General features: G+C 46.8%; 1 protein-coding gene across 1 annotated transcript; it reads right to left on the bottom strand.

Moving 5' to 3' along the window:
• Positions 1-32: 32 nt before the first annotated feature.
• LOC114359868 (Linear Ubiquitin E3 ligase) lies at positions 33-24,386 on the bottom strand. The gene is made up of 27 exons (XM_028314394.1): positions 24,148-24,386; positions 23,264-23,533; positions 22,213-22,358; positions 21,706-21,792; positions 21,224-21,559; positions 19,891-20,212; positions 19,499-19,666; positions 18,794-18,980; positions 14,096-14,289; positions 13,538-14,013; positions 13,074-13,228; positions 11,973-12,166; positions 11,415-11,890; positions 10,986-11,114; positions 10,414-10,605; positions 9,924-10,061; positions 9,388-9,597; positions 8,592-8,697; positions 5,682-8,515; positions 5,075-5,272; positions 4,012-4,239; positions 2,749-2,889; positions 2,508-2,659; positions 2,224-2,419; positions 1,716-1,858; positions 1,219-1,387; positions 33-93 (listed from the first exon to the last, which is right to left on the bottom strand). The coding sequence occupies exons 2-27, from the start codon at positions 23,529-23,531 to the stop codon at positions 64-66; spliced, it is 7,875 nt and encodes a 2,624-aa protein (XP_028170195.1). The 5' UTR covers positions 23,532-23,533; positions 24,148-24,386; the 3' UTR covers positions 33-63.
• Positions 24,387-24,396: the final 10 nt, after the last annotated feature.

Genomic DNA, 24,396 nt, shown 5'->3' with positions numbered 1-24,396 from the left:
ATGTTTTAATTTGAATCAAAGAATCTTGTGTAGCCAAAAGAGCAAAAGGACATAGTTCCAAATTCAATCCAAGGGTATTTTCTCCTTCACAATCTGTAACAGAGATGATTTAATTAATTTCATATAAAAAATAGATTTCTCAAATTAATCAGTTGATTCCATTTCAGTTAATTTTTTTGCCTACATTTAATAGCGAATAGTCAACCAAAATCTGTGGTTGAGATAAAATAATAAATACATATATTATGTACAATTTTAATTCAAAGCATTCTTCTGTATTCCTTAGTTAAAAATAAGATTGGATTTTCTGTTTTTAACCACTTCTGTATTTAACGTTATGTTCTTGGGGCTAACGCGCACGGGTGACTTGTCTTGTCGCCTTGACAAAAAAGTTTCTGTCACGTCGCTCCATACATACACTTCCATGAACTTGATAAGAGTGACGACAGTTACGGCGACAAGTCACCCGTGCGCGCGAGCCTATAAAGGCACATAAATACACTTGTAGATGTTAAATCTCATCATCTGTTTAGGTGCTACCATGACACAGACACATCAAACATAATATATTTTTTACCCATCTTTTATGCTGTGGGTTAAAAACACGAATAATCTAACTTGATTGCATTAATGAAATAAAAAATTACGATTACGATTAGAATGACGATGTCTTCGTAAAATTGTGAAATCTAACCTAGACTGTAGGATTTACAACTTAACGCGTTATATTATAAACTGACGGAGTTCACAATTTCACGGTGACATACATAAATTGGTCTACAGTACAAAGATATAAAATACCTTCTAATGAAAATGCCATTAATGTGAGTCAGATATCCTTAGATTGGAAGAAATAGATTATAGCATTTCGATATCGAGAGTCGACCATACAAAGTGAAGTGAAGGTGCGTGTTTGAACAATTAAGTGCGCCGATTCAAAGCGAATCATCAAGACTGGCGCATATTAAACACACAAGAGCGGAGCTAACACAAGTCGGCCCGGCGCTCCGTCGGCGGAGCGGGCCGGCGTACCTCGGCGCACATCCCGGCGTAGACGGGGTCGGTGTCCCAGGGCCCGCGCTCGGGCAGCGGCAGCGCGCGGCGCCGCAGCTCGGCCACCAGCTCGGGCACGTCCATGATGGGGATGGGGTCGAGGCGCCGCGCGCGCGCCGCCAGGTACTCCACGTAGTGCGGCCTGCAACACGCCAGGTGACAGACCTCCTGCAGCGCGCGGCGGTAGAGCCCGTCCAGCGAGCCGTAGGGCCGCGGCGGCGGGCGCAGCGCGGCGCGCCGCACCAGCGTCTCCAGGTCGCCCACGTCCAGCAGCGGCAGCGGGTCCAGGCCGCGCGCGCGCACCACGCGCGACAGGTACTCCAGGTAGTGGTTCCTGCAACCAACGCCGCGCTCACCGCTCTCCGTCTCGCTCGCTCGGCCTCGCCGCTGCCGACCCTTCGACTCCACCGGAGGATGACTTTCTAACGAGCACCTCGTTTATGGGTCTCATTCAACGGTGTTCGAATACTCCTTGGTATTCTTCCGTGCCAATTAACGTATAGGAGTACGGTATTTAAAACAATGATGGACCGAAATTATCCAATCATATTAGATAGGTTTTTCAGTGGATAATATAGAAAAAATATGAATCTCATCGGTTTATTTCAAAATTTCTAGACTTGAACATCTCTGTAAGTAGGTATCCGTAAACAGGTACTTACTTGCATAGTCCGGCATAGTTGGCAGGCGCTTCGCTACCGCACGTGCCGTCCACGAGGCCGGTGGGCGTCTCCCGCTGCAGTTGTATGGGGCACCGGTTCGGGCTGCCCTCGGGCGCTGCTGTCTCGTATTCCACGTTGTTCATCTATAACAACAATATTATTTTCTTACAACCAAATTGTGGATCGAATGCTTGAATAAATTAGATGAACTATACTACAGGGATAACTTATCAAAGTGGCAAACCCGGTTTAGCTAGAAAGAATAACGGCCCTAATATTATTCCCTGAGGTACCCCAATATGTAAAGAATATTATTTCCATTGATATTTCCAATATAATGTACTAAAGCTTTTAAAAGGTAAGATCTCTTATAGTAGTTTAAGAAGCACATAATATGATTCGATAGATTTTCAACGTGGTCAAAGGCCGTACTAATAATTTAAATACACATTCCTTGGATAAAATAGTTTTACGAGGTAAACCGCTGATCATTTCATGTTGTGCCTACCTGTAGAAGTGTCTGCAGTTCATGAGGCTCCTTGTCGCGCAGGTAGAAGAGACAGTTCCGCGGGTGGTGCGCGTGCAGCCCCAGCTTGGCGCAATATTCGCTGAGCCCGCAGCGAGCTCCCATCATAAACGGTTTTCCACACCCATAGCAGAATTCGTATTTGCATTGCGTGCATGTGAAGTGCATACAGCCACCCCTAAAACATAAAAGATCTTTGTAAGAATTCCAATTTCATCAAAGGTAAGTAAATGGTGTCTAATTAATTTATTTTCGAATTTAGATACCTTGATAGTGAATATTTGAAGTGGCATCTCGGACATTCAAGGCCATTTTCACGTAAATGCTGTTGAACTGCGGCGATGGCTCGTTCTGGATCATTATCTTCCAACCAAGCGGTGTATTGCTCGCAAGTCAAGCCCTCGTGGTTAACAGACCACTGAAATTGAAATCATCAAAGGTAATATTAGAAACTGACTTAAGCTATGTGCTGTTTTAAGTATCTTTAACTATGCTAAATAATCGTACCTGTTTCCTACATTTGGCGCAGCTCACTGACCGGCACTCCGGGCAACGGATTTTCTTTTGTTTCGGGTGCACAAAGAATCCCGAGGAACACTCCATGCACCATCGGAAATTTGGATCACGTGCCAGGGTTCTGTCTCGCAACTGTAAAAAGAATGCAAACATTTTTAAGGCTTGTGTTCGTATTTTGGAAAAATCTGATTTTATGACGCGTTCTGAGTGCAGTGGCGTAACTATACTATCCGAGGCCCGTGGCAAATTCTTTGCATGCTTCAGCCTTACCTGAAAAATAGCCCTAGGCCGTATAAGGTCCAAGGGCCTAGGGCTATTTTTCAGGGAAGGCTGAAGCATCCCGCGCTTAAGATCTTGAGCCGGGGGCCCGTGGCATTTTGCCAGCTCTGTCACCCTATAGTTACGCCACTGTCTAAAGCCTCAGCCTCGAATTTAGCGGGCAGAGGCGCGGGAGCGGCAGGATCTTATGCGTAAAATCAAATAAACCGGTTCTCGAAAACAGCGGCGCGGGAGCGGGCAACGAGCGGGCAGCGCACTCCTTCTTTTGTCCACAATAAATCGAGCGTTAGGAATAAATTTGAATCGAAATAAAATTTCGTTTGCGAATAAAAACAAATATCTCGACAACACAACCCCGAACACAACACTTCGCCGCTAAAGCGACGCGCGAGCTGCCTGCTTGTTTCGAGAACGGGTCTGCGTTGCCCGCCCCGCTCCCGCGCCGCCGCCGCTCCCGCGCCGCTGCCCGCTAAATTCGAGGCTGAGGCCTAAGTGATTCTTAGATAAATGATTGGTTTCATTTATGTTTGATGTATTCTGATAGATCTGGAGTTTCAACTGCATCTGCACGTTCAACAGTTCTAACATACGTCACGCTTGCAACTGCAGCACTAGCATCGTTCGTGACATCGTCAGACGTCACTGGTTATTGGTTTTACGATGACCATGATATGTTGAATCTCCGTAAACGAACTAAAGTCGCTGACATAGAATAGCAAGCCGAAGTGGCAATGGGCAGGGCACATAGTACGCAGAACTGACGGCCGATGGGGCAGAAAGGTTCTGGAATGGAGGCCGCGTACCGGAAAACGCAGCGTGAGACGTCGTAAACGACGACATCGTAAAGGTAGCAGGGAAGCGCTGGACGCAGGCCGCTACCAATCGATCAACATGGAAAGCATTGGGGAGGCCTATGTTCAGCAGCGGACGTCCTATGGCTGAAATGATGATGATGATGATGATGTTGAATCTCACCTTCCTCTGGAACAGCTCGTGCACGTCAGCCTCGAGCAAGGTCTTGAGCTGTATGTCGAGGTGCGCGAAGTACTCCAGCCACTCGTCCTCGGGCAGGCTCTCGAGCTCGGGCAGCTTGCAGTAGGGGCACACGCAGTCCGCGATGCTGCGCTCCGTGACCTGCACCGTGAAGTACAGCCGCGCGCACGAGCGGCAGCAGCGGTGCGTGCAGCGCAGCATCGACACCATCTGGAAGGTTCACAATTTATCAGGGAACCATGTCTTGAACATATTTGCCAGATAAACTATCTGAATCTTTATCCGACACCAACAAACTTTTCAATTTTCACTAATAACTTATGCACGATGTGGTAGTTGTCAAGGCACCAAGCTTTTGGCATTAGACTTCAGCCCCCTTATCACAAAAAGTTAGATTCAGTTTGAACCCTGGTTTAAATTGACTTTTAGTATGGAAATGTCATTTTAAACCAGAGTTCGTCCCGGGTTTAACGTTTTTGTAATAAGGCCCCAGTTGTTTAGAAGGAAGAGTAGTCGATTTGAAAATTAAAATACATAAATTGAGTCATCTAGCTAGACTCACAACTGTGCTATTAGACGTATGTATGTTTATGATTCAGTCGGGCAACATGCGAGATCGTGTTAACATGGTTGTGAAAGTGTCGTACGTAGTTATTCGAAATCTCACGTAGATGCTTTTATATTGCTAGGGCGACATCGTATTCTTCTAAGACCCCAAGCTACCCATCCTTATCGATCGCGCTTAATGATGGTTTTTGCGAATGAAAGATCCGCTAGATGGCGGGACGTGGATGTGGGGTCTGACTGCTGCGTGATTGGTGGATTTTGACATATCTGTCAATGTCATGTCAAAAATAACCAATCATGCAGCATTTGGACCTCGCGTGTACGTATTGCCATCTGGTGGATTTTTCATTCGCGAAAACCCTCATTATATTGCTGTCGCGACTAGACTGTACGATGGGCGGCCGCAGTGAGTGTGCGAGCGTTCATTGGACGAAATCTATCTGCTCGGCGACCGGACTTTACCCCACTAGCCCCCTACCTCGTGCTCGGGGAGGCGCTCGGCACACAGCTCGCAGTCCTGGTGCAGGTAGGCGAGCGCGGCGGGCAGGTCGGCGCACTCCAGCGCGGCCAGCAGCGCCGCCGCCGCCTCCGCGCCGCGCGACACCAGCTCCACCGCCAGCCGCGCCTGCTCCCACGTCTCGCTCGCGCCCTCTGCCAGCAGCATGCGCGCTTGCCGCTGGGAAATGGCGGGGAATAGATCAGTCATAATGAATCGTACCTACTTCAGAGTTTATGGTACACTGAAACACGATATTTGTAATGGAATTTTCGCCTTTCGATAAACGAAGCCACGATAGCCGAACGGTGAAAGGGTCGGACTGGCCGTCTCGTGATCCAGGGAACACGGGTAATTTTAATATAATCGGTCGGCAGAGGAAGACCGCCTAAAAGTTGGACAGATGACATCCGGCAACAAGCTGGAATAAACTGGATGCAAGCGGCCGGGGACAGAAGTAGGTAAAATGGCCGACTCGTGGATCCGGGGAACGCGAAAAAAAACTGACGAACCAAAACTTACAAAGGTGGTTAGGTGGTTGTTTTTAAAATTACGTTGTAAATTTTTGATGTTGTTGAATATTACTTACCTCTGGCGAACCTTCCGGAATCCGGACTTTGGCGAGGTCGATGATTTGTCCAGACACCCGACGTACAGTAACAGGCGGCGGCGGTGACGGTGGTCTATTAGGTTCTTCGCTTTCTTTAGAAAACGGCACTGGGGTATCTTCGGCGTCACTTTCTGTCCATTCATCTTCCGTGCGACAAGATTCTCTAAAGAAATTGCCCTTTTTTTCTTTGGGAGGTGGAGCTTTTGACGGTGAAGATTGCTTTGCCTCTTGAGTGGGGGGCGGCGGGGCGGGCTTTTTCTTATGCATCGTAGACGTCGACGGTTTTGCTTCTACCGTACTTGGCACAGAGATGGAAGTTTTTGGAAATTTATTATCAAACAGTCGAGTTTGAAGTTGTTTTACGTGACCGCTTTGAATGTTACCGAAGTGAGATTTGGGAGGCGCCGGTGCGGGGTACTGCTTAAGGGAGCCTCGTCGAACTGGTACCTTGGAAGCTATAACTTTTGGAGAAGTCTTGTCTCCTTTTTGCTTATTATTTTGCACAACTTTTACTAATTTTGGAATATTTGATTTAATGGCATTGAATGTTTTATTTATTTTACTCTGATTTTGTGGCTTTGTAATTATTTTCTCAGGAGATTTATTATTGCTGTCCGAAACTTCGTTATTTATCTCTACTTTGTTGTCCAAAATATCAGAGACATCTTTTGATTCTGTTCTATCAACATTTTCTGTTATTTTATTACTCAAGTTTTCCTGAGTATTTGTATTATTTTCTAAGATTGTATTATCATCATCTACTAAGTCAGTTTGTTCCGTTGGTGTAACGTCTGAGTCAGCTGTACCCATTGAATCATCCTCATCTGATGATTGTGGCAAGCTTTTCATTGACGTTACAGGCGTTTCGGTAATAATGAAATCATTTTCTAATGCGGATGTTTCTTCTGTGATTTGAACAACAGTATGCTCTTGTATTTCATTATTAATCTCATCAATTCCTTCTAAATGTTCTATAATAGCATTCAGTGCTATTTGGTTGTTTTCTGATATTATTAATTGTATTGGTGGCATAGCCTTAAATGTTGAAATTGCGACTAATTGCTTAGTGATATTTATCCTAGGAATCTTTACTGGTTCAGGCGAAACATGTTTAGGTTCGTCTTGAATTGAAATTATATTATTTTGGTTTCCTATTGATGCATTATCAGGTGATTTCTGCTTGTCATTTTTATTATTTGTAATAACTGACTGTACATTATTTGAGGTTAGCTCTGATCGGCTATTTTGTTGGTCATTGGATTTATTATGATCAGGACGCGTAGGGCTAACTTTTCCTTTATTATTTGAATTTAGTTGAGCATAAATTTCTTCGAAAGAATTAACTTCTACAAATAAATTGTTATTAAGATCTTCTCTTCTCTCATTTGTTATTTTGGGCTCATCGATGGTAAGTGATATAGTATGCTCTTCTTGTAGGCTACGCGCTATCGAATCTAAAATTTCAATATTGGTGTTTTTGAAGTCTTCCATTTGATCTTCTATGTGATCCATAGCTTCTTCGAATTGATCGTTTTCTTCCGAACTAGTCCTTTGAATTATGGTAGGCCGCCTTTCATGTAAACGGTCTTCTTCACTTTCCTCATCAGAACTTTCACTTTCATTTGTTGATAACTCATCAGTTTCTTTATCTTCAGTATCACTATAGCTAGACTCGTGTTCTGTTGAAATGTCAGATTCATTTGAACTGCTATCTGCTTCACTCTGTGATATGTTTCTACTATCAATAGAATTTATATCTGAATTAATTTCATCTCTCATTTGTTGTATCAGTCTTTGAGTGTTATCAACAAGGTCATTTAAATTATTAGATTTATCTTGAGATTGAATATCGGCTTGTGTTTTTTCTATATTATTTACAGTCGTTACTTTTTGAATGGGCGGTGTAACTTTTCTTATGTTCTTTTGGACTGCAACTTGCGGCGTCGGTGATGTATTTTTTACGTTGTTAGTTTCAGTCACCGTTTTAGGTATGGGTGAAGTAATCGGTACATCTGACAAAATCGGCTCTGCATTTGTTGTCGAAATACTTGCATTTTCTATTTCTACGTTAGATGTGAGATCTTTATTTGCCGTATCAAATTGTTGACTAGAATTCAAAGTTATATTTGTAATTCTATCTACGTCAGCTGCTATATTTGGCTTCGTCGGGGACGAAGAATGTTGACTAGTTTGCTGTATCGTATAAACATTATTTAATGTAACTTCCAAAGACTCATTCGATTTGTCTTTTTCGGGCGACCGTTTCTTTAATTTATTCGAGTCTATTGATTCATGAGATATGTGATTTGTTTGCATGTTAATATTATTATTAATATTAGTGTTTTTTTCAATATTAGAATATAAATCATTCTCATCCACGTCATGCGTGTCTCGTTTCGAATTTATTTTTGCCGAAAAATGAGCGCCGTCCGACCCATCCTTGCGATTATTGACATTGGGGAGGGGACTGGACCTGGTGAGAGCGTTGTATGCCTCTATGAAGTCGTTCTCAGATTGGATAAAATCTAGTAAATGCGGTTTGCCTCCAACGTTGCCGTCCGCCGCGGACATCGCCGCCAACTCGTCGGGCAGGAAGCCTCCCAGAACCAAGTCGTCGGGGATCACTGGAGCGCTCGCTCCCACGAGGAGCCTTTTCAGGTCCGCGGCGACGTCATCGGCGACGTCGTCGTACGGGTCGGGAACCACGGCCCAGGGCTCGACGGGCTCCCGGGCGGCGTCGAGGGGGAGGTACATCCAGTCGTCGTCCCGCAATTTGTTCGGCGGCGGCTCGTACTCGTCCGAGCTATCTTCGGCTGAAACGTAAACGTGACGGTTATGGCGTGTGAGGACGGTGGGACGGTACGGACTACCGGCTGGAGGCGAGATTACCGCGCGTGTGGGCGCGCGGCGGCGGCGCGGCGTCGTCGTCGGCGCCGGCCGGGGAGCCCCACACGCGCCCGCGCAGCCGCCGCTCCGAGCTCGTGCCCTGCTCCGTCTGCAACATAACCCGACATGCGCTCTGTCATCTGATTCTTATCATAACATGCTTATTTTTAAATAGTGACTTAAACATGCAATTTGACAAAACGCAAAGCTTACACAATACGTTTACACAGAAGCTCACGGTGAGTCTACAGCTACACATACCTAGTTGATGGTTAGTGATATAATTTTCACATTTGAGTGGAAGGTGGAAGCGATAAGTGATCTCTCACTCGATTATTTCTAAACTATACAAGATATCGATAAACTATAGTTTGGTCGCCGAGTAATTATGTTGCTGTTGCGCTCGCACACTCACTGCGGGCGCCCGTCGCACAGTCGCAACAGCAATATAATGAGGGCTATCGTTTTTATACTTAACAGTTGGCACCCCTGGCGATTGACAGGACCTTACTATACAGTGGCGCCATCTTGATGAGTGCAAATGCGATAGATGCCACTTTAGCGCTCACCAGTTGGTGCCACTGTCTTCGCTACTAGCAAGTGACAGGACCTTACTCTACAGTGGCGCTAACTGGTGAGCGCTAAAACGATAGCCCTCATTACACGCGAGCGATAAGGATGGGTAGCTTGGGGTCATTGGACAAAATTTTACGTGCTCAGAGACCGGGCTTTAGTTACAGTTAAGTTAAAAGAAAACCGGTCAGATAGTGCATCATTTAACTGCTTCTGTGGTGCTGACCTGTCGGCGGTGCCTCTCGACGCAGTCGGTGACGGCGGGCCACATGGCGCCGCGGTGCCTCGCTAGCGCGGCGCGCGCCTCCAGCTCGGAAACACGCGCGTTGGGCGCCAGCCGGGCGGCGGCTGCGCGTACGCCGGCGCACAAGCTCGGCCAGCGCCCGCGAAGCCACGCTAGAGGCGCTGCTGGGCTCTGCGCTAGTGCAGCTTGAACCTGCAACGCAACACCACGACGTCGTCATCGTCTCTTCGGTGTTCAATTCTTCGATGGTCATCATTACCACACCGCTAACCGAAAGCAATAAGGTACACCAGTGATAATTAGATCTAACTACGATTACGTGCTATGTGCTACTTGACCGTTCTGTTCTATACGTTATTTTCCACATTTTTTTTCTTAGTCCACTTCCAGGGATCAGATACTGAGGAACCAAAAAGATTTACGTTACGTTTCTCATCCTCAGGCCCTCAGTTTAAATCTTTAATGTTGCGAGCTAGTCACCACCAAATTAAAACTTAAGATTCAGTGGCAGTATTAACCTCAGCCGCGCTGAAGCCGAGCCGCTCGGCCTCGGCCATGAGGCGCGCCAGCTCCAGGCCGCGCGACGCCGCGCCGGCCGCGCCCGCGCCCGCCAGCGCCTCCATCGACATCGCGCGCCCCGGCTCCGGGGATGCCGCCTGGAGGACAAACCACAAGCTAGTTTACAAGGTTTAGCAATTCATGGTTCCAAATGTACACTGTAGTTTACCATTTAATAGGATCTGTAGGGATTAGAAAGAGTCACGCAACAGATGAGATGCGACAGTTGAAAGACTCAGCGCGTAGGAGGCGTGGCCGCTCGGTGTCGGGTTTCCTCTCTCCAGTAGGGGGCTACCTGGGGAGGGGGAGGGGGAAGGATGTACCTGCGAGTAGTAGCTGGCGCGCCGCGGGGCGCGGGGCTCGCGGCGCAGGTCGAGGTGCGAGGCGCGGCGCGTGAGGCGCGCGGGCGGCCGGCGCTCGCTGCCGCTCCACGCGGGGGCTGCGGGGTACCTGCGAGTAGTAGCTGGCGCGGCGCGGGGCGCGGGGCTCGCGGCGCAGGTCGAGGTGCGAGGCGCGGCGCGTGAGGCGCGCGGGCGGCCGGCGCTCGCTGCCGCTCCACTCGGGCGGGCTGCTGTCGCGAGTCTCCCGCCACTCCCACCGCCCCCCTCCGCCGCCGCTAGTTCGCGCGCTGCGTTCGCTCTCCTGTAACAGAAAATACAAATTGAAACACTATATCCATTAGAAACCACTATTATCTTCTTACTTGGGAGATCAGGACCCCGATTGCGCTAATTTGTAATTCTCCAATTCAATCGCGTTTCACCTCCAGTCGCGCAAGACTCACACTACATTTTCATTGCAGCTGATGTGCAATTCGGTATCACGGTAAAGCTCACGCGCTAACAAAGACGAAACCACAGTTAATGCACTTGTCATTAAAAGTCTGTACANTCTTGACACATTATTATTGAAGTCTTACAACGATCCATATTTTATCAGCGTACTGAGAGGTCAAACGAAAGAATTGTGAAAAGAATTTATGAAAGTCCTTTTCACCAATTTCCACCCTCGTGTTGGCTTACCCTCGTGTCGCTGGAGAGCGAGTGGCGGCTGTGCGAGCGCTCGCGGCGGCTGTCGTCGCGGAAGCGTCTCCGCGCGCGCGAACGAGACGCTGACGGGGCGCGCTCCCACGCGTTTGGCACCTCGTACGTCTAGGAACATGACAAGTTAAAAAGCACTTACTTTTGATGCATGAAATTCATGAATCTTAGTGATAAAATAAAAACGTTAATAATCACTAAGAGAATGCAAAAAGAAGACAAAATAAATAATGAAATGTTATGTAAAGGTATGTTACTAATTCACCATTGCTCTAAAGTGGTTTTAAATAAAACTTCATGTTCTAATGGTGAGTTAACCTGAAGCATAATGCAACAAAGCTGAATCTCCTAAGTCCAAACGGTCTAAACCCATTCAAAAGCTACAAAACTTAAGTTACTATTTGTTTTTACCTGTGTGGAGATACTTTGCGGCGGTGGAGACGTACCGGTATTAGATACGTTGGCTCGGAGGGACGTGGACGACGAGCGACTCTCAATCACGTCCCGCGGGGGGGACGTCCCAGCGGACTTTTTTTGAACGGGGGACGCGCGTATTGTATTCTCGCGGGGAGGGGAGGGGCCTACTGAGATGCTGTGCCGCACTGGTGGTTCTGGTTGCTTCACTTCTCTATACGGGGACACTCTCATCGATATATTCTGTCTCGGTGGAGATGGCCCGACGCTGATAGTATGCTGGGTCTCTCTGGGCGGAGACGGCCCCACACCCATATCGTGGCGTCGCGATGGTTCTACACTTTGCTCCCGGGTGGGGGTAACTAGGCGGTTTATTTGTTTTTGATGGTTCTCTTCTCGCGGCGGCGAGGGCCCGCAGCCGGTAGAAATGCGTTCCTTTTTGGGAGCAGTTTTGTTTGTTGTCGTTTCTCCATCTGGAGATTGTTATAAACATAATTAATTAGATAGTATTCAGATGGTTTAAAATAATGAATTTGGGTAACAATAAGTACATACTTTGATGAGTTCGGCTCTCGACGATGCGGACTGGCGATGGCGATGCCACTAGATTGACAGTGCGCGGCGGAGGCGGGTCGTCGTCCAGGTCCAGTCGGCTGATGCCTCGCGCGCTTTCCGCTACGCTACGAGCGCTGTCCGCTACGCTCCGAGCGTTTTCCGCTATGGTCCTTGGGCTGTCAGCGCGTCGGGCACTACAACAATACAATATTAATTAGTGTGTAGTTATTAAAATTTCTTTAGAAAAATCCAACTGCCTAAGGTGGGTAAGCGAAAGGTCGTGGGTTCGATTCCCGCCTTAGGCAGATGATTTTTTCAAGTTACCTATTTATAATAAGTGTGTGCAGTTTACAATACTAGCATCAAAGTAGTCAAAAGTCAAAATCCTTGATTATCAAGGATACTTATAAATGTGAGTAATATTTTTATAGTCAAATATTGGAAAAAAAGATTAGCTGTTGCCAGGCTTGAAGCAGAGGATGACTGCCAGAAGAATTCAACGAACTTGTAAAAATTAAAATCAAGCATTAACCAACGTGGATGGTTGAACTTTAGTTAGCGGTAGCTCGGTTAAGACATTACGAGTAGATAGTGGAAGCTCAGTTACCTTTTGGCAGTATCTCCAGGAGCTTGCACGATTCTGAGCGGTAGAGACATTACGAATAGATAAGTAGTGGAAGCTCAGTTACCTCTAAGCAGTATCTCTAGGCGCTTACACGATTCTGAGCGATAAAGACATTACTAGTAGATAGTGGTAGCTCAGTTACCTTGTGGCGTCTCCAGGCCCTTGCACGATCATGGCCGCGGTAGAGACATTACGAGCAGATAGTGGAAGCAGTTACCTCGTGGTGTTTCCAGGCACTTGCACGATTCTGAGCGGTAGAGACATTACGAGTAGATATGTAGTGATAGCTCAGTTACCTCTTAGCAGTATCTCCAGGCGCTTACACGATTCTGAGCGATAAAGACATTACTAGTAGATAGTGGTAGCTCAGNTCTGTACACCTTATTATTGAAGTCTTACAACGATCCATATTTTATCAGCGTACTGAGAGGTCAAACGAAAGAATTATGAAAATAATTTATGAAAGACCTTTTCACCAATTTCCACCCTCGTGATGGCTTACCCTCGTGTCGCTGGAGAGCGAGTGGCGGCTGTGCGAGCGCTCGCGGCGGCTGTCGTCGCGGAAGCGTCTCCGCGCGCGCGAACGAGACGCTGACGGGGCGCGCTCCCACGCGTTTGGCACCTCGTACGTCTAGGAACATGACACATTATAAAGTAGTACTTTTGATGCTATAAAACTCATGAAACTAAGTGACAAAATCAAATAAACCCGTTAATAATATAGATCGTCACTAAGAAAATGCAAAAAGAAAACAAAATAATGAGATCTTATGTATAATGGATATGTTACTAATTCACCACTGCTGTAAAGTGGTTTTATATCAAACTTTGTTCTAATGGTGAGTAACCTGAAGCATAATGCAACAAAGCTGAAACTCCTAAGTCCAAAGGTCTAAACCCATTCAAAAGCTACAAAACTTAAGTTACTATTTGTTTTTACCTGTGTGGAGATACTTTGCGGCGGTGGAGACGTACCGGTATTAGATACGTTGGCTCGGAGGGACGTGGACGACGAGCGACTCTCAATCGCGTCCCGCGGGGGGGACGTCCCAGCGGACTTTTTTTGAACGGGGGACGCGCGTATTGTATTCTCGCGGGGAGGGGAGGGGCCTACTGAGATGCTGTACCGCACTGGTGGTTCTGGTTGCTTCACTTCTCTATACGGGGACACTTTCATCGATATATTCTGTCTCGGTGGAGATGGTCCGACGCTGATAGAATGCTGGGTCTCTCTGGGTGGGGACGGTCCCACACCCATATCGTGGCGTCGCGATGGTTCTACACTTTGTTCCCGGGTGGGGGTAACTAGGCGGTTTTTTTGTTTTAGGTTGTTCTCTTCTCGTGGCGGCGAGGGCCCGCAGCCGGTAGAAATGCGTTCTTTTTTCGGAGCAGTTTTGTTTGTTGTCGTTTCTCCATCTGGGGATTGTTATGAACATAATTATTTAGATAGTATTCAGATGGTTTAAAATGTTCACTTTAGGTAATAATAGAACCATACTTTGATAAGTTCGGCTGTCGACGACGCGGACTGGCGATGGCGATGCCACTCGATTGACAGTCCGCGGCGGAGGCGGGTCGTCGTCTAGTTCCAGTCGGCTGATGCCTCGCGCGCTTTCCGCTACGCTTCGAGCGCTATCCGCTACGCTTCGAGCGTTTTCCGCTACAGTCCTTGGGCTGTCAGCGCGTCGGCCACTAAAACAATACAATATTAATTAGTAGTTGTGTGTAGTTATTAAAATTTCTTTAGCGATTAGAGTCGCTTCTCAAACTAAATTATAAATAACTTGAAAAAATAGAACTGCCTAAGGCGGGTAAGCGAAAGGTCGTGGGTTCGATTCCCGCCTTAGGCAGATCGACTTTTCAAGTTATTTATAATTTAGTTGTGTGTAGTTTACAATCAAAGCAGTCAAAAGTCAAAATCCTTGATTATCAAGGATACTTATAAATGTGAGTAATATTTTTAGTCAAATATTGGAAAAAAAGATTTGCTGTTGCCAGGCTTGAAGCAGAGGATGACTGCCAGAAGTATTCAACGAACTTGTAAAAATTAAAATCACGCATGGATGGTTGAACATTAGATAGCGGTAGCTCGGTTATCCCGTGGTATCTCCGGCAGATTGCACGATCTTGGACGGTAGAGAACAGTTACCTCGTGGCAGCATCTCCAGGCGCCTGCACCCCATGATCGTGTACGTCACGATAGAGACATTACGAGCAGATAGTGGAAGCTCAGTTACCTTGTAGCGTCTCCAGGCGCCTACACGATGATGGCCGCGGTAGAGACATTACTAATAGATAGTGAGACCAAGTTACCTCGTGGCGTCTCCAGGTGCTTGTACAATCTTGGGCGCGGCTGTGGGCGTGCGGCAGCAGACGGCGCACACGCGTTCGCCGGGCTCGTTGACGAACGTGCAGTGCTCGCACTGCCACGCCGCGTCTGCCGGCGCCGGAGCCGGACCTAACCACTCTTCGATCTCCCCTTGCTTTGGTGGTGCTTCGTCTGAGAAATACAGGTTTTTTAATGCAACACATACAATACAATATTTTGCAGGCATGACGCATATCTTTTATTTTGAGGCCGCAAACAAAAGCTAGAAAGATCCGGAATGTGATTTTAATATGATCGGTCGATACAGCATGGGTTGGCAGAGGAAGACCGTCTGAAAGATGGACAGGTGACATCCGGCGACAAGCTGGAATAAACCGGATGCAAGTAGCCGACGACAGAAGTCGGTTGAAGAGGAGGCCTATGCTCGAAAATTAACCCTAAAAGCTGATAGAATAGAATACATACTGGCAACATGGCTGAGCCTGCGCTCGCGCTCGGGTTCATTGCCACGCCCCCTCTCGCTGTCGGGCACGTTTCCGCGTCCGCGCTCGCTCTCCGGACCGCGGCTTCGTGCTCTGTCACTATCACGGCGGTGTACACGGCTGCGGGAAGTCTCGTGGGCGTGACCGCGACTGTTGTCATGGGCGTGACTACGGCTGTTGTCGTGGCCACGGTCACTGTCACTCTCGCTCTCGGAGTCGGCGTCGCTGGATGGCAGCGGCGGCGGCGAGGGCGTGCGATGTTTGGGCCGGCGAGAGGCGCGAGATCTCACGCTCATGGCGGGCGAAGCCGCGCGTGAGCCCGCTCGGGAGGCGGCGCGGGATACCGCGCGGCTGTCCACTGAAGACAATANAATCATACAATTTGCCTGCGACATAGACATTACGAGTGGTAGCTCAGTTACCTCGTGGCGTCTCCAGGCGCTTGCACGATCTTGGGCGCGGCGGTGGGCGTGCGGCAGCAGACGGCGCACACGCGCTCGCCGGGCTCGTTGACGAACGTGCAGTGCTCGCACTGCCACGCCGCGGCCGCCGGCGCCGGCGCCGGGCCCAGCCACTCTTCGGCTTCTTCTTGCTTTGGTGGCGCTTCGTCTGACAAGTTTTACAGGGTTTTAAAGGTATTAAAAATACAACACATACAATACAATATTTTGTAGGCATGACGCATATCTTTTATATTGAAGCCGCAAACAAAAGCTAGAAAGTTCTGGAATGTGATTTTAATATGATCGGACGATACAGCATTGGTCGGTAGAGGAAGACCGCCTGAAAGATGGTCAGGTGACATCCGGCGACAAGCTGGAATAAACCGGATGCAAGTGGCCGAGGACAGAAGTCGGTGGAAGGTTTAAAAGGAGGCCTATGCTCGAAGATTAACCCCATAAGCTGATATAGAATAGAATACATACTGGCAACATGGCTGAGCCTGCGCTCGCGTTCATTGCCACGCCCCCTCTCGCTGTCGGGCACGTTCCCGCGTCCACGCTCGCTCTCCGGACCGCGGCTTCGTGCTCTGTCACTATCACGGCGGTGTACACGGCTGCGGGAAGTCTCGTGGGCGTGACCACGACTGTTATCATGGGCGTGACTACGGTTGTTGTCGTGGCCGCGGTCGCTGTCACTCTCGCTCTCGGAGTCGGCGTCGCTAGATGGCAGCGGCGGCGGCGAGGGCGTGCGATGTTTGGGCCGGCGAGAGGCACGAGATCTCACGCTCATAGCGGGAGATGCCGCGCGCGAGCCCGCTCGGGAAGCGGCGCGGGATACCGCGCGGCTGTCCACTGAAGACAATGNGACTTCAACAAATACTTCGATGGTCATCATTACCAAATCGCTAACCGAAAGCAATAAGGTATACACGACAGCACATCAGGTTACCCATTTTTGTTGCAAACTCGCCCCTATTACAAGAACCCACAGTGGTTACGTTGACGTGCCGTCGTCCGTACAAATACCAATTCGATAAATAACCAGGTGATAATCAGATCTAACTACGATTACGTGCTATGTGCTACTTGACTGTTCTGTTCTATGCGTTATTGTCCACATTTAAATCAATCTTTCCTTAGTCCCTCCAGGGATCAGATACTGAGGAACTAAAAAGATTTAGGTACGTTACGTTTGTCATTTAAATCTTGTTTGTTGCAAGTTACCATCAAATTAAAACTTTAAGACAATATCAGTGGCAGTAGTAACCTCAGCGGCGCTGAAGCCGAGCCGCTCGGCCTCGGCCATGAGGCGCGCCAGCTCCAGGCCGCGCGACGCCGCGCCGGCCGCGCCCGCGCCCGCCAGCGCCTCCATCGACATCGCGCGCCCCGGCTCCGGGGACGCCGCCTGGAGGACAAACCACAAGGTAGTTTACAAGGTTCAGCAATTCATGGTTCTAAATGCACACTGTAGTTTACCATTTAACAGAATCTGTAGGGATGAAAAAAAGTCTGGATGCGGGCAGCGCAGGACCGTTCATTGTGAAGACCGACTATGAAGGCGCCTAAGAGCGCCACATAATTTGTTTATTTTTAGACCTACACATAGTATAGTATAGTATAGAAATATGGATGTAAATATACTAAACGAAATGGATGAATTATCTGTATCCGAGTCAAGGTCGTGCGATGTTGAGGAGTGCCGACAATGTATCTCTGTTTACCCAAATTCACTAACAATACTAACCCAAAACATTCGCAGTATTTATAAAAATATAGATAGCTTTAAGATCTTCCTCCATAGGCTCAACTTTTATTGTGATATAATAGTTTTAACTGAATGTTGGTTACAAAATAGACATAATAATCTCCCAGAATTGCCAGGATACAGTATGTATTATACAAGAACTAACCATAACCAAAACGACGGCGTGATAGTGTATGCTAGAGAATCACTAAAAGTCTCAGTTGAAGAACGTATATTACAAGAATGCAATTGCTTAATAATCAAAATTGGAAGCGACACAGCTATTATTGCGTTATACAGGTCTCCATCTGTTAGAAATTTAGATTATTTCCACAACTCCTTGAACCAGATTCTTCAAACTTTAACATCTTTTAAAAACACTGTAATAACAGGCGATATAAATATTAACATTGAGCCCGGACATCAGGATGTAGGAACACAGGATTACCTTAACCTATGCTCATACCATGGATTCCAACCGGCGCACACTTTGGCTACACACCAAAGCGTGGTGTTGTGATACAGAAAACAGTGCAAATTCTTCGTATTCAAAGGACTTTTCACAAAAAAAGACATTTATTATACTTAGTGAATTAAAAATATTTTACGATTCACAAATAGGAGCAGTGAAAAAGCTTTGGAAAAATGAAATAGTTTTTGAGGTTATCCGGCACGTAAAAAACGCTAAGGTGACAATGGAATCTGGTGCTCGGACTGGTGGAGGACTGCTGCAGAATATTATTGGTTTAAAAAAATATTGTGTTGTCTTCTAAACTTCTTCTAGGTCTAATTAAAATGTAAGACTTAATTAAAGGACTGACTATCGAAACTTATTTTATGTCATTGTTTTATGTACCTACCTATAGGTACGTCAATAGTTTAAATTAGTTTAATGTTGTTTTTATTACGAAAATATTTTAATTACTTTAGGAGTAGTACTAGTATTTTAGGTTTGTCTTACCTGAATAGATACCTACCTGATTTCTGAAATTAAGTCTGATTTGTCCAACATGTGTTTTATGATGGTCGGGCCTATTGCAACAATCATAGTCGAAATTTTATCAATTGAACGAGTCGCCAATTTGCCTTCGGCATTTCATAGAACAGCGAGCGTTTGTAAACTGACGACGCCGTTTGTAAAATGCGGAATCATACAATTTGCCTGCGACATAGACATTACGAGTGGTAGCTCAGTTACCTCGTGGCGTCTCCAGGCGCTTGCACGATCTTGGGCGCGGCGGTGGGCGTGCGGCAGCAGACGGCGCACACGCGCTCGCCGGGCTCGTTGACGAACGTGCAGTGCTCGCACTGCCACGCCGCGGCCGCCGGCGCCGGCGCCGGGCCCAGCCACTCTTCGGCTTCTTCTTGCTTTGGTGGCGCTTCGTCTGACAAGTTTTACAGGGTTTTAAAGGTATTAAAAATACAACACATACAATACAATATTTTGTAGGCATGACGCATATCTTTTATATTGAAGCCGCAAACAAAAGCTAGAAAGTTCTGGAATGTGATTTTAATATGATCGGACGATACAGCATTGGTCGGTAGAGGAAGACCGCCTGAAAGATGGTCAGGTGACATCCGGCGACAAGCTGGAATAAACCGGATGCAAGTGGCCGAGGACAGAAGTCGGTGGAAGGTTTAAAAGGAGGCCTATGCTCGAAGATTAACCCCATAAGCTGATATAGAATAGAATACATACTGGCAACATGGCTGAGCCTGCGCTCGCGTTCATTGCCACGCCCCCTCTCGCTGTCGGGCACGTTCCCGCGTCCACGCTCGCTCTCCGGACCGCGGCTTCGTGCTCTGTCACTATCACGGCGGTGTACACGGCTGCGGGAAGTCTCGTGGGCGTGACCACGACTGTTATCATGGGCGTGACTACGGTTGTTGTCGTGGCCGCGGTCGCTGTCACTCTCGCTCTCGGAGTCGGCGTCGCTAGATGGCAGCGGCGGCGGCGAGGGCGTGCGATGTTTGGGCCGGCGAGAGGCACGAGATCTCACGCTCATAGCGGGAGATGCCGCGCGCGAGCCCGCTCGGGAAGCGGCGCGGGATACCGCGCGGCTGTCCACTGAAGACAATGTAAAATGCTATCAGCTCTAGTTGTGGCAAAAAAGTGTCTTTAAACTGTAGTACTAGGTACTACCTGAAAAGAGGCTAAGAGAGCGCCTGAATTTCTTGCACTGTTTAGGCTTTTTCAAGGCATATAACAAGAAAGGAACAAATGGTGTGGGATCGTCGAGCTGAGATTGATTAAGCTAGTTTACCAAACACATAAAACTCTTTGCAACTCACCTCTGCGGTAAGGCTGCGGCGTCTGCGGCGCGTGCACATGCGGGTGAGCATGCGCATGAGGGTGCGCGAGCGGCGCGGGCGGGTGGCAGCAGGCGGGCGGCCACGCGGCCCACGGCTGGTGGTCGAGGCTGGCGCAGCTGCCGTAGCGCCAGCCGCCCGCGCAGCCGGCGCAGCCAGGGCACCCCGCCCCCACCATGCCCCCCATCCCCCCCATGCTCCCGCCGCTCAGCTCCAGCACCGAGGCCCCCCGCCGCATCGGCCGACCCCAGTTCTGCGCCTGAACGCTCTCCGGACTCTCCCAGCTTTCTGGCCCCATTTGTTGCTGACGAAATTGAACATTACAACTGTCTACAGCATTTTTGCGCACGGGTTATGCATAGCTTATTTTTATTGCTTTAATAACTAGAAATAAGAATGACAACAAAAAGTTGTTCTGAATTTGCTTTTATGTGTAAAAAATAGAAAAATTCATATAAATGAATGTATGAAACATGAACATAGAGATGATTTAATTTGTTGCCAAATATTTTTTTTTCTTTCTTTCTTCCATTCTTTCTAATTATTAAAACATACCAAACATCCATTTAAGATTCATTCTCACAAGAGAAAATTTAAAATAGAGTCCAAATATTTATGAAAAATTTAAAGTTCTAATCTCCTCTCATGTTCTATAGAAGATTTTTCTCATAAATCTCTAACCCTATGACGCTTTCAGTATACTGGCCTTGGTAACGTCGTCTTTCAAATCCCACTATATTTTGATGAAAGTGTGCCCCTTGTTCTTGCGAATAAGCCCCCATAATTATCTTTAAATATATGCCAATGAGAATGTGACGTGCATCTTTAGAGACATTTTACTATGAAGATGGAAAATTAAGTAAAATCCATGCGCAAAAAAATTTTTTTTTTTTGTGACCGGTGTTATTTATGATAAGATTGATCGCAGTTTTAAGTGCTCTCCGACTAATATCTCGTATAATTATTAGTACGTTTGCCAACTTTGCCAAAAATATAAATGATTGCCATACGATACTACATCGAGGATATTTTAAATGAAAGTTTAATATACGTTTCTAGCGCTGGCACGAAATCAGCGATGAGCATAATAGGTATTTCGTATAGCTATGACCATGTATGTCATCATCACCGTTTAGTCATCATAACAAAGTATAAATCTTTGTTATGATGACTAAACGGTGGTAAACATCATACATTTAGATTCGTCTACCTTGCGTCTGCATGATTATAAACAAAATTCCTTGGCTGCGACTACGTTAAGAAGCATTTCGCACATCTCTACAACTTTGAAACTTGTCACTTGCATTTATTTTACCTGCATCATGTTAGGTGGAACATTGAAGCCCGGCAGTGACCCACGTGGTCTTCCCCAGCCAGTCAGATGCCCTAACGTATTGGTCTGAGCAGGCACTACAGGCGCAGGAGAATGGTGCGCCGCAGGCAAATAGGGCACGCTGCCCAAATGCGTAGGTCCTGCTGCTAGCTTCTGAAGATGAGGTGGTATCTGCTGACTATGCTGACTCGGCCGATTGTTCAGCGGCATCGTTTGAGTATGCATCATGGGATTCATGGAGTGAGAACCGAGAGTCGAGTTGCGCTGTTCCGCCACCGATGGAGGTCTGGGACTCGCGCTCATTCTGTCACCGCTAATCTGAAATATTTGGAAATACGAAGGTGTAGTAGGTGTATCTCTAAAATAATATTGTGAACACAGCAAAACGATTCTCTATAAGCATAGGAGAAATTTTGAGATGGACGATTCAAAGAAGTTGTTTTGGAGTTCNAGCTTTTGTTTACCTTGTGTCTTCGCGGTGGAGGCACTGGGGGAGCAGCCTTCGGTGGCAGAGGCGGTCGTTCGTCCCGCATTTGGTTCAAGGACAATGCCTGTGTAAAAATACTTATGATACAACATACACAACGACTTAATTATTCATTAACTATAAGGGACAGTTCCTATTACTAGAATTGAAGAGTTGCCAAAGAATTCAATAGTAATGTGAGTTGGTTTATTATTTTTATTTATTACGTATCACACACACTACAAATCTGTTTACTTTAACTTGAGTAGGTAATTTATAAACCATAAAATAACTAAACCCTCAAAATTATAACTACAACGTTTTTGTACTAGAAGTACTTAGCCTAACATGTAGCATACTCTGTTTTCTATAAGTTGTTTGCCTTCCACAAACTTTTAGTTGTACCATTCTCCAGGAAAATTAGTCAGATCACACCATGGAAAAGCGCATGGATATCTGGTACTTCGTAAACTTTCTGATTTCCTCTCTCTTCTCAGTCACCCACCTGTCTCTGGTGGTGGCGGCGCTTAGGGTGCCGGTGGTACATGTCGTCGCAGGAGGCGCAGAGCGCTCGCCGACCGCACTCGGTGCAGCGGACCCGCGCGCCTCCGCCCCCGCAAAGACCGCATGACGCTGCTTCAACTGGATGCCCTGGAGTTCAGTATCTGACTAAGACAAGGGCCTGTGCACACCACATTTATTTAAGCGTGCCGTCGCGACGTCGACGAGCATTTGTAGCGAAAGACATGCAAGTCGGACGCAGCCTGTAGAGCTTTGTAGGAAAAAAGCGCGACACGTTTAAACAACGTGGTGTGCACAGGCTCTAGAGGTCCACATTAAGGGTCTTAAATCAAGGTTACTTTTCCACAAGAGATGTGCGATTAAAATGCGTGGTTCAAGGATGCTTTTCACTTCACCATTTCTTAAAGCTACGCTGAGCTAATTTTGGTAATTCAAGTGGTAGACCCACTTTGGTGGTTTGCAAACCCATTCCTCGCAACGCATCGTATGATCTTATCAAGACCCTTGATGGAGAAGCAGCCTAACAAGTAGTGGAATTTCTTTTTCAGCGCCGATCTTCCATAATGAGATATCTACTGGTAATACTAGTCTTTTACTAGTACCTAACGATTGAACTAGATTTACAATTGATTTGTCGGGAATATGCACATCAACTTGTGTAAACTGAATTTATAGGCGAACGAACGGCTATTGCCCCAAATACTGAAGTCGTTGACCGTCATAAATATCTAATTATAGAAGCATGTGCTAACTAGGTTTAGCCACGGTTTAGCTGTCAATCAATCCCAAATACACAAACGTTTTGTCTAGTCAGTATTACGTGGTATTACATGATACCTAATAACTTTTCTTAAATTCAGAATAATGTAATTTAGTAACTTATCAATAATGATCTAGATTACCTAGGGTCTTTCTGAAAACTTTTTTCAGTGCGTTTGATTTGAAAAGTAGCTGTTTTATGTTGTTTATAATTCAAATTGTATTTATTTCAGTTCACAACACTACAAACGTTTATAAAGTCTTCTTATTCTTACCTGTAGGAGGACGCGGCGGAGGTGGCGGTGGCGGCTGCAGCTTGGCGTTCACATACTGTTCGGAGGGGAACTCCACGACTTCGTAATCTGGCTCTGGTTTGGCGATAGGCGCCCGCGATAGCGTCGGCGTGCGCAGAGTGAGTTTTGAGGAGGAGTGCATCTGAGGCTGAGGTCTCACGCCCTGCGTCGGCGCCGGCACCCGCGCCGCGAGCTGCGCCGGCGGCGGGCTGGTCAAGACCCGCGGGTCACGACCGCGACCCTTCAGCATCTCTGATGAAATGAGACAAGTCAAGAGACTGCGCTCAACAGTCAACTTACAGATTTCTGGGTTCTAACTATCATAAATCATGGCAATATAACTGCAGAATAGTTCGTTCCACAATATTATTTAGCGTTTCAAGTCGTAGGACGTTATTTCTATTTAGTAGTTTCGTCTTGCACAATTTTATAATTCATGATGAGTATTTGAGGATTGATTCTGACACTCAGCAGAACACCATACTATGCATGTACAATATTAATAAACATTAATACATATCACTTCTGTAACTGTCTCTATCATGTGTAAGCGCCAGCAGCTGTGACCGGGATAGAGCGGGCGTTGCCACTTTGCAGACGCCTATAGCCGACCCAATTATTTCACCATTTATTTCTCAAAACATCGGAATAACAAATAAATTGAGTATTTAATTCTTCACACACAAAAAATATATCTGCACACACACCTGTGCAACTTTCCGGTCCAAAATACCCAACGTCTGAAATAGCGTATGCATTTTCTAATAATAAACAAGACAGAATATAATACCCAGAATATGGTTTGCATTCGCAATTCAGGTAAAGTGTAAACTGTTTTGTAATTTACATGAAAAGTGGGTACGTACTTGATTTCCTGCTATCTGTTTTCTAACAGATTTGAGAACTAAATCGCACTAAGATATATCACGAATCACACACATAACTGGGTCGTTATTATGCAACCACGCACTTTTCTCCTGGGACACTGCACTCGCGTGGGACCTTCTGCGGGCCCTGAGGGAGCGTGAGCTCGCCGAACTTTCGCTCTGCGGTGGGCGGTATAGGTTAATCGTGCACCCTATCCGGACGAAATTGACAGCGGGAAGACGCGTGCG

Source organism: Ostrinia furnacalis, unplaced genomic scaffold, assembly GCF_004193835.3.
Source record: "Ostrinia furnacalis isolate ACB-3 unplaced genomic scaffold, ASM419383v2 OfSCF4672, whole genome shotgun sequence".
Lineage (NCBI taxonomy): Eukaryota > Metazoa > Arthropoda > Insecta > Lepidoptera > Crambidae > Ostrinia > Ostrinia furnacalis.
Note: the sequence above shows the minus strand (reverse complement) of the source record. Positions and strands in the feature narration are given on the sequence as shown.

Bases quoted from the DNA above. Each gene is read 5' to 3' on its own strand.
- LOC114359868 (XM_028314394.1), bottom strand. From the start codon at position 23,531: ATGCTGAAGGGTCGCGGTCGTGACCCGCGGGTCTTGACCAGCCCGCCG. The intron at 21,560-21,705 runs GTAAACAAAAGC...CAAATATTTCAG, and splicing joins CTCCACCGCGAAGACACAAG to ATTAGCGGTGACAGAATGAG. The intron at 1,859-2,223 runs GTAGGCACAACA...TTGTTGTTATAG, and splicing joins AACTGCAGACACTTCTACAG to ATGAACAACGTGGAATACGA.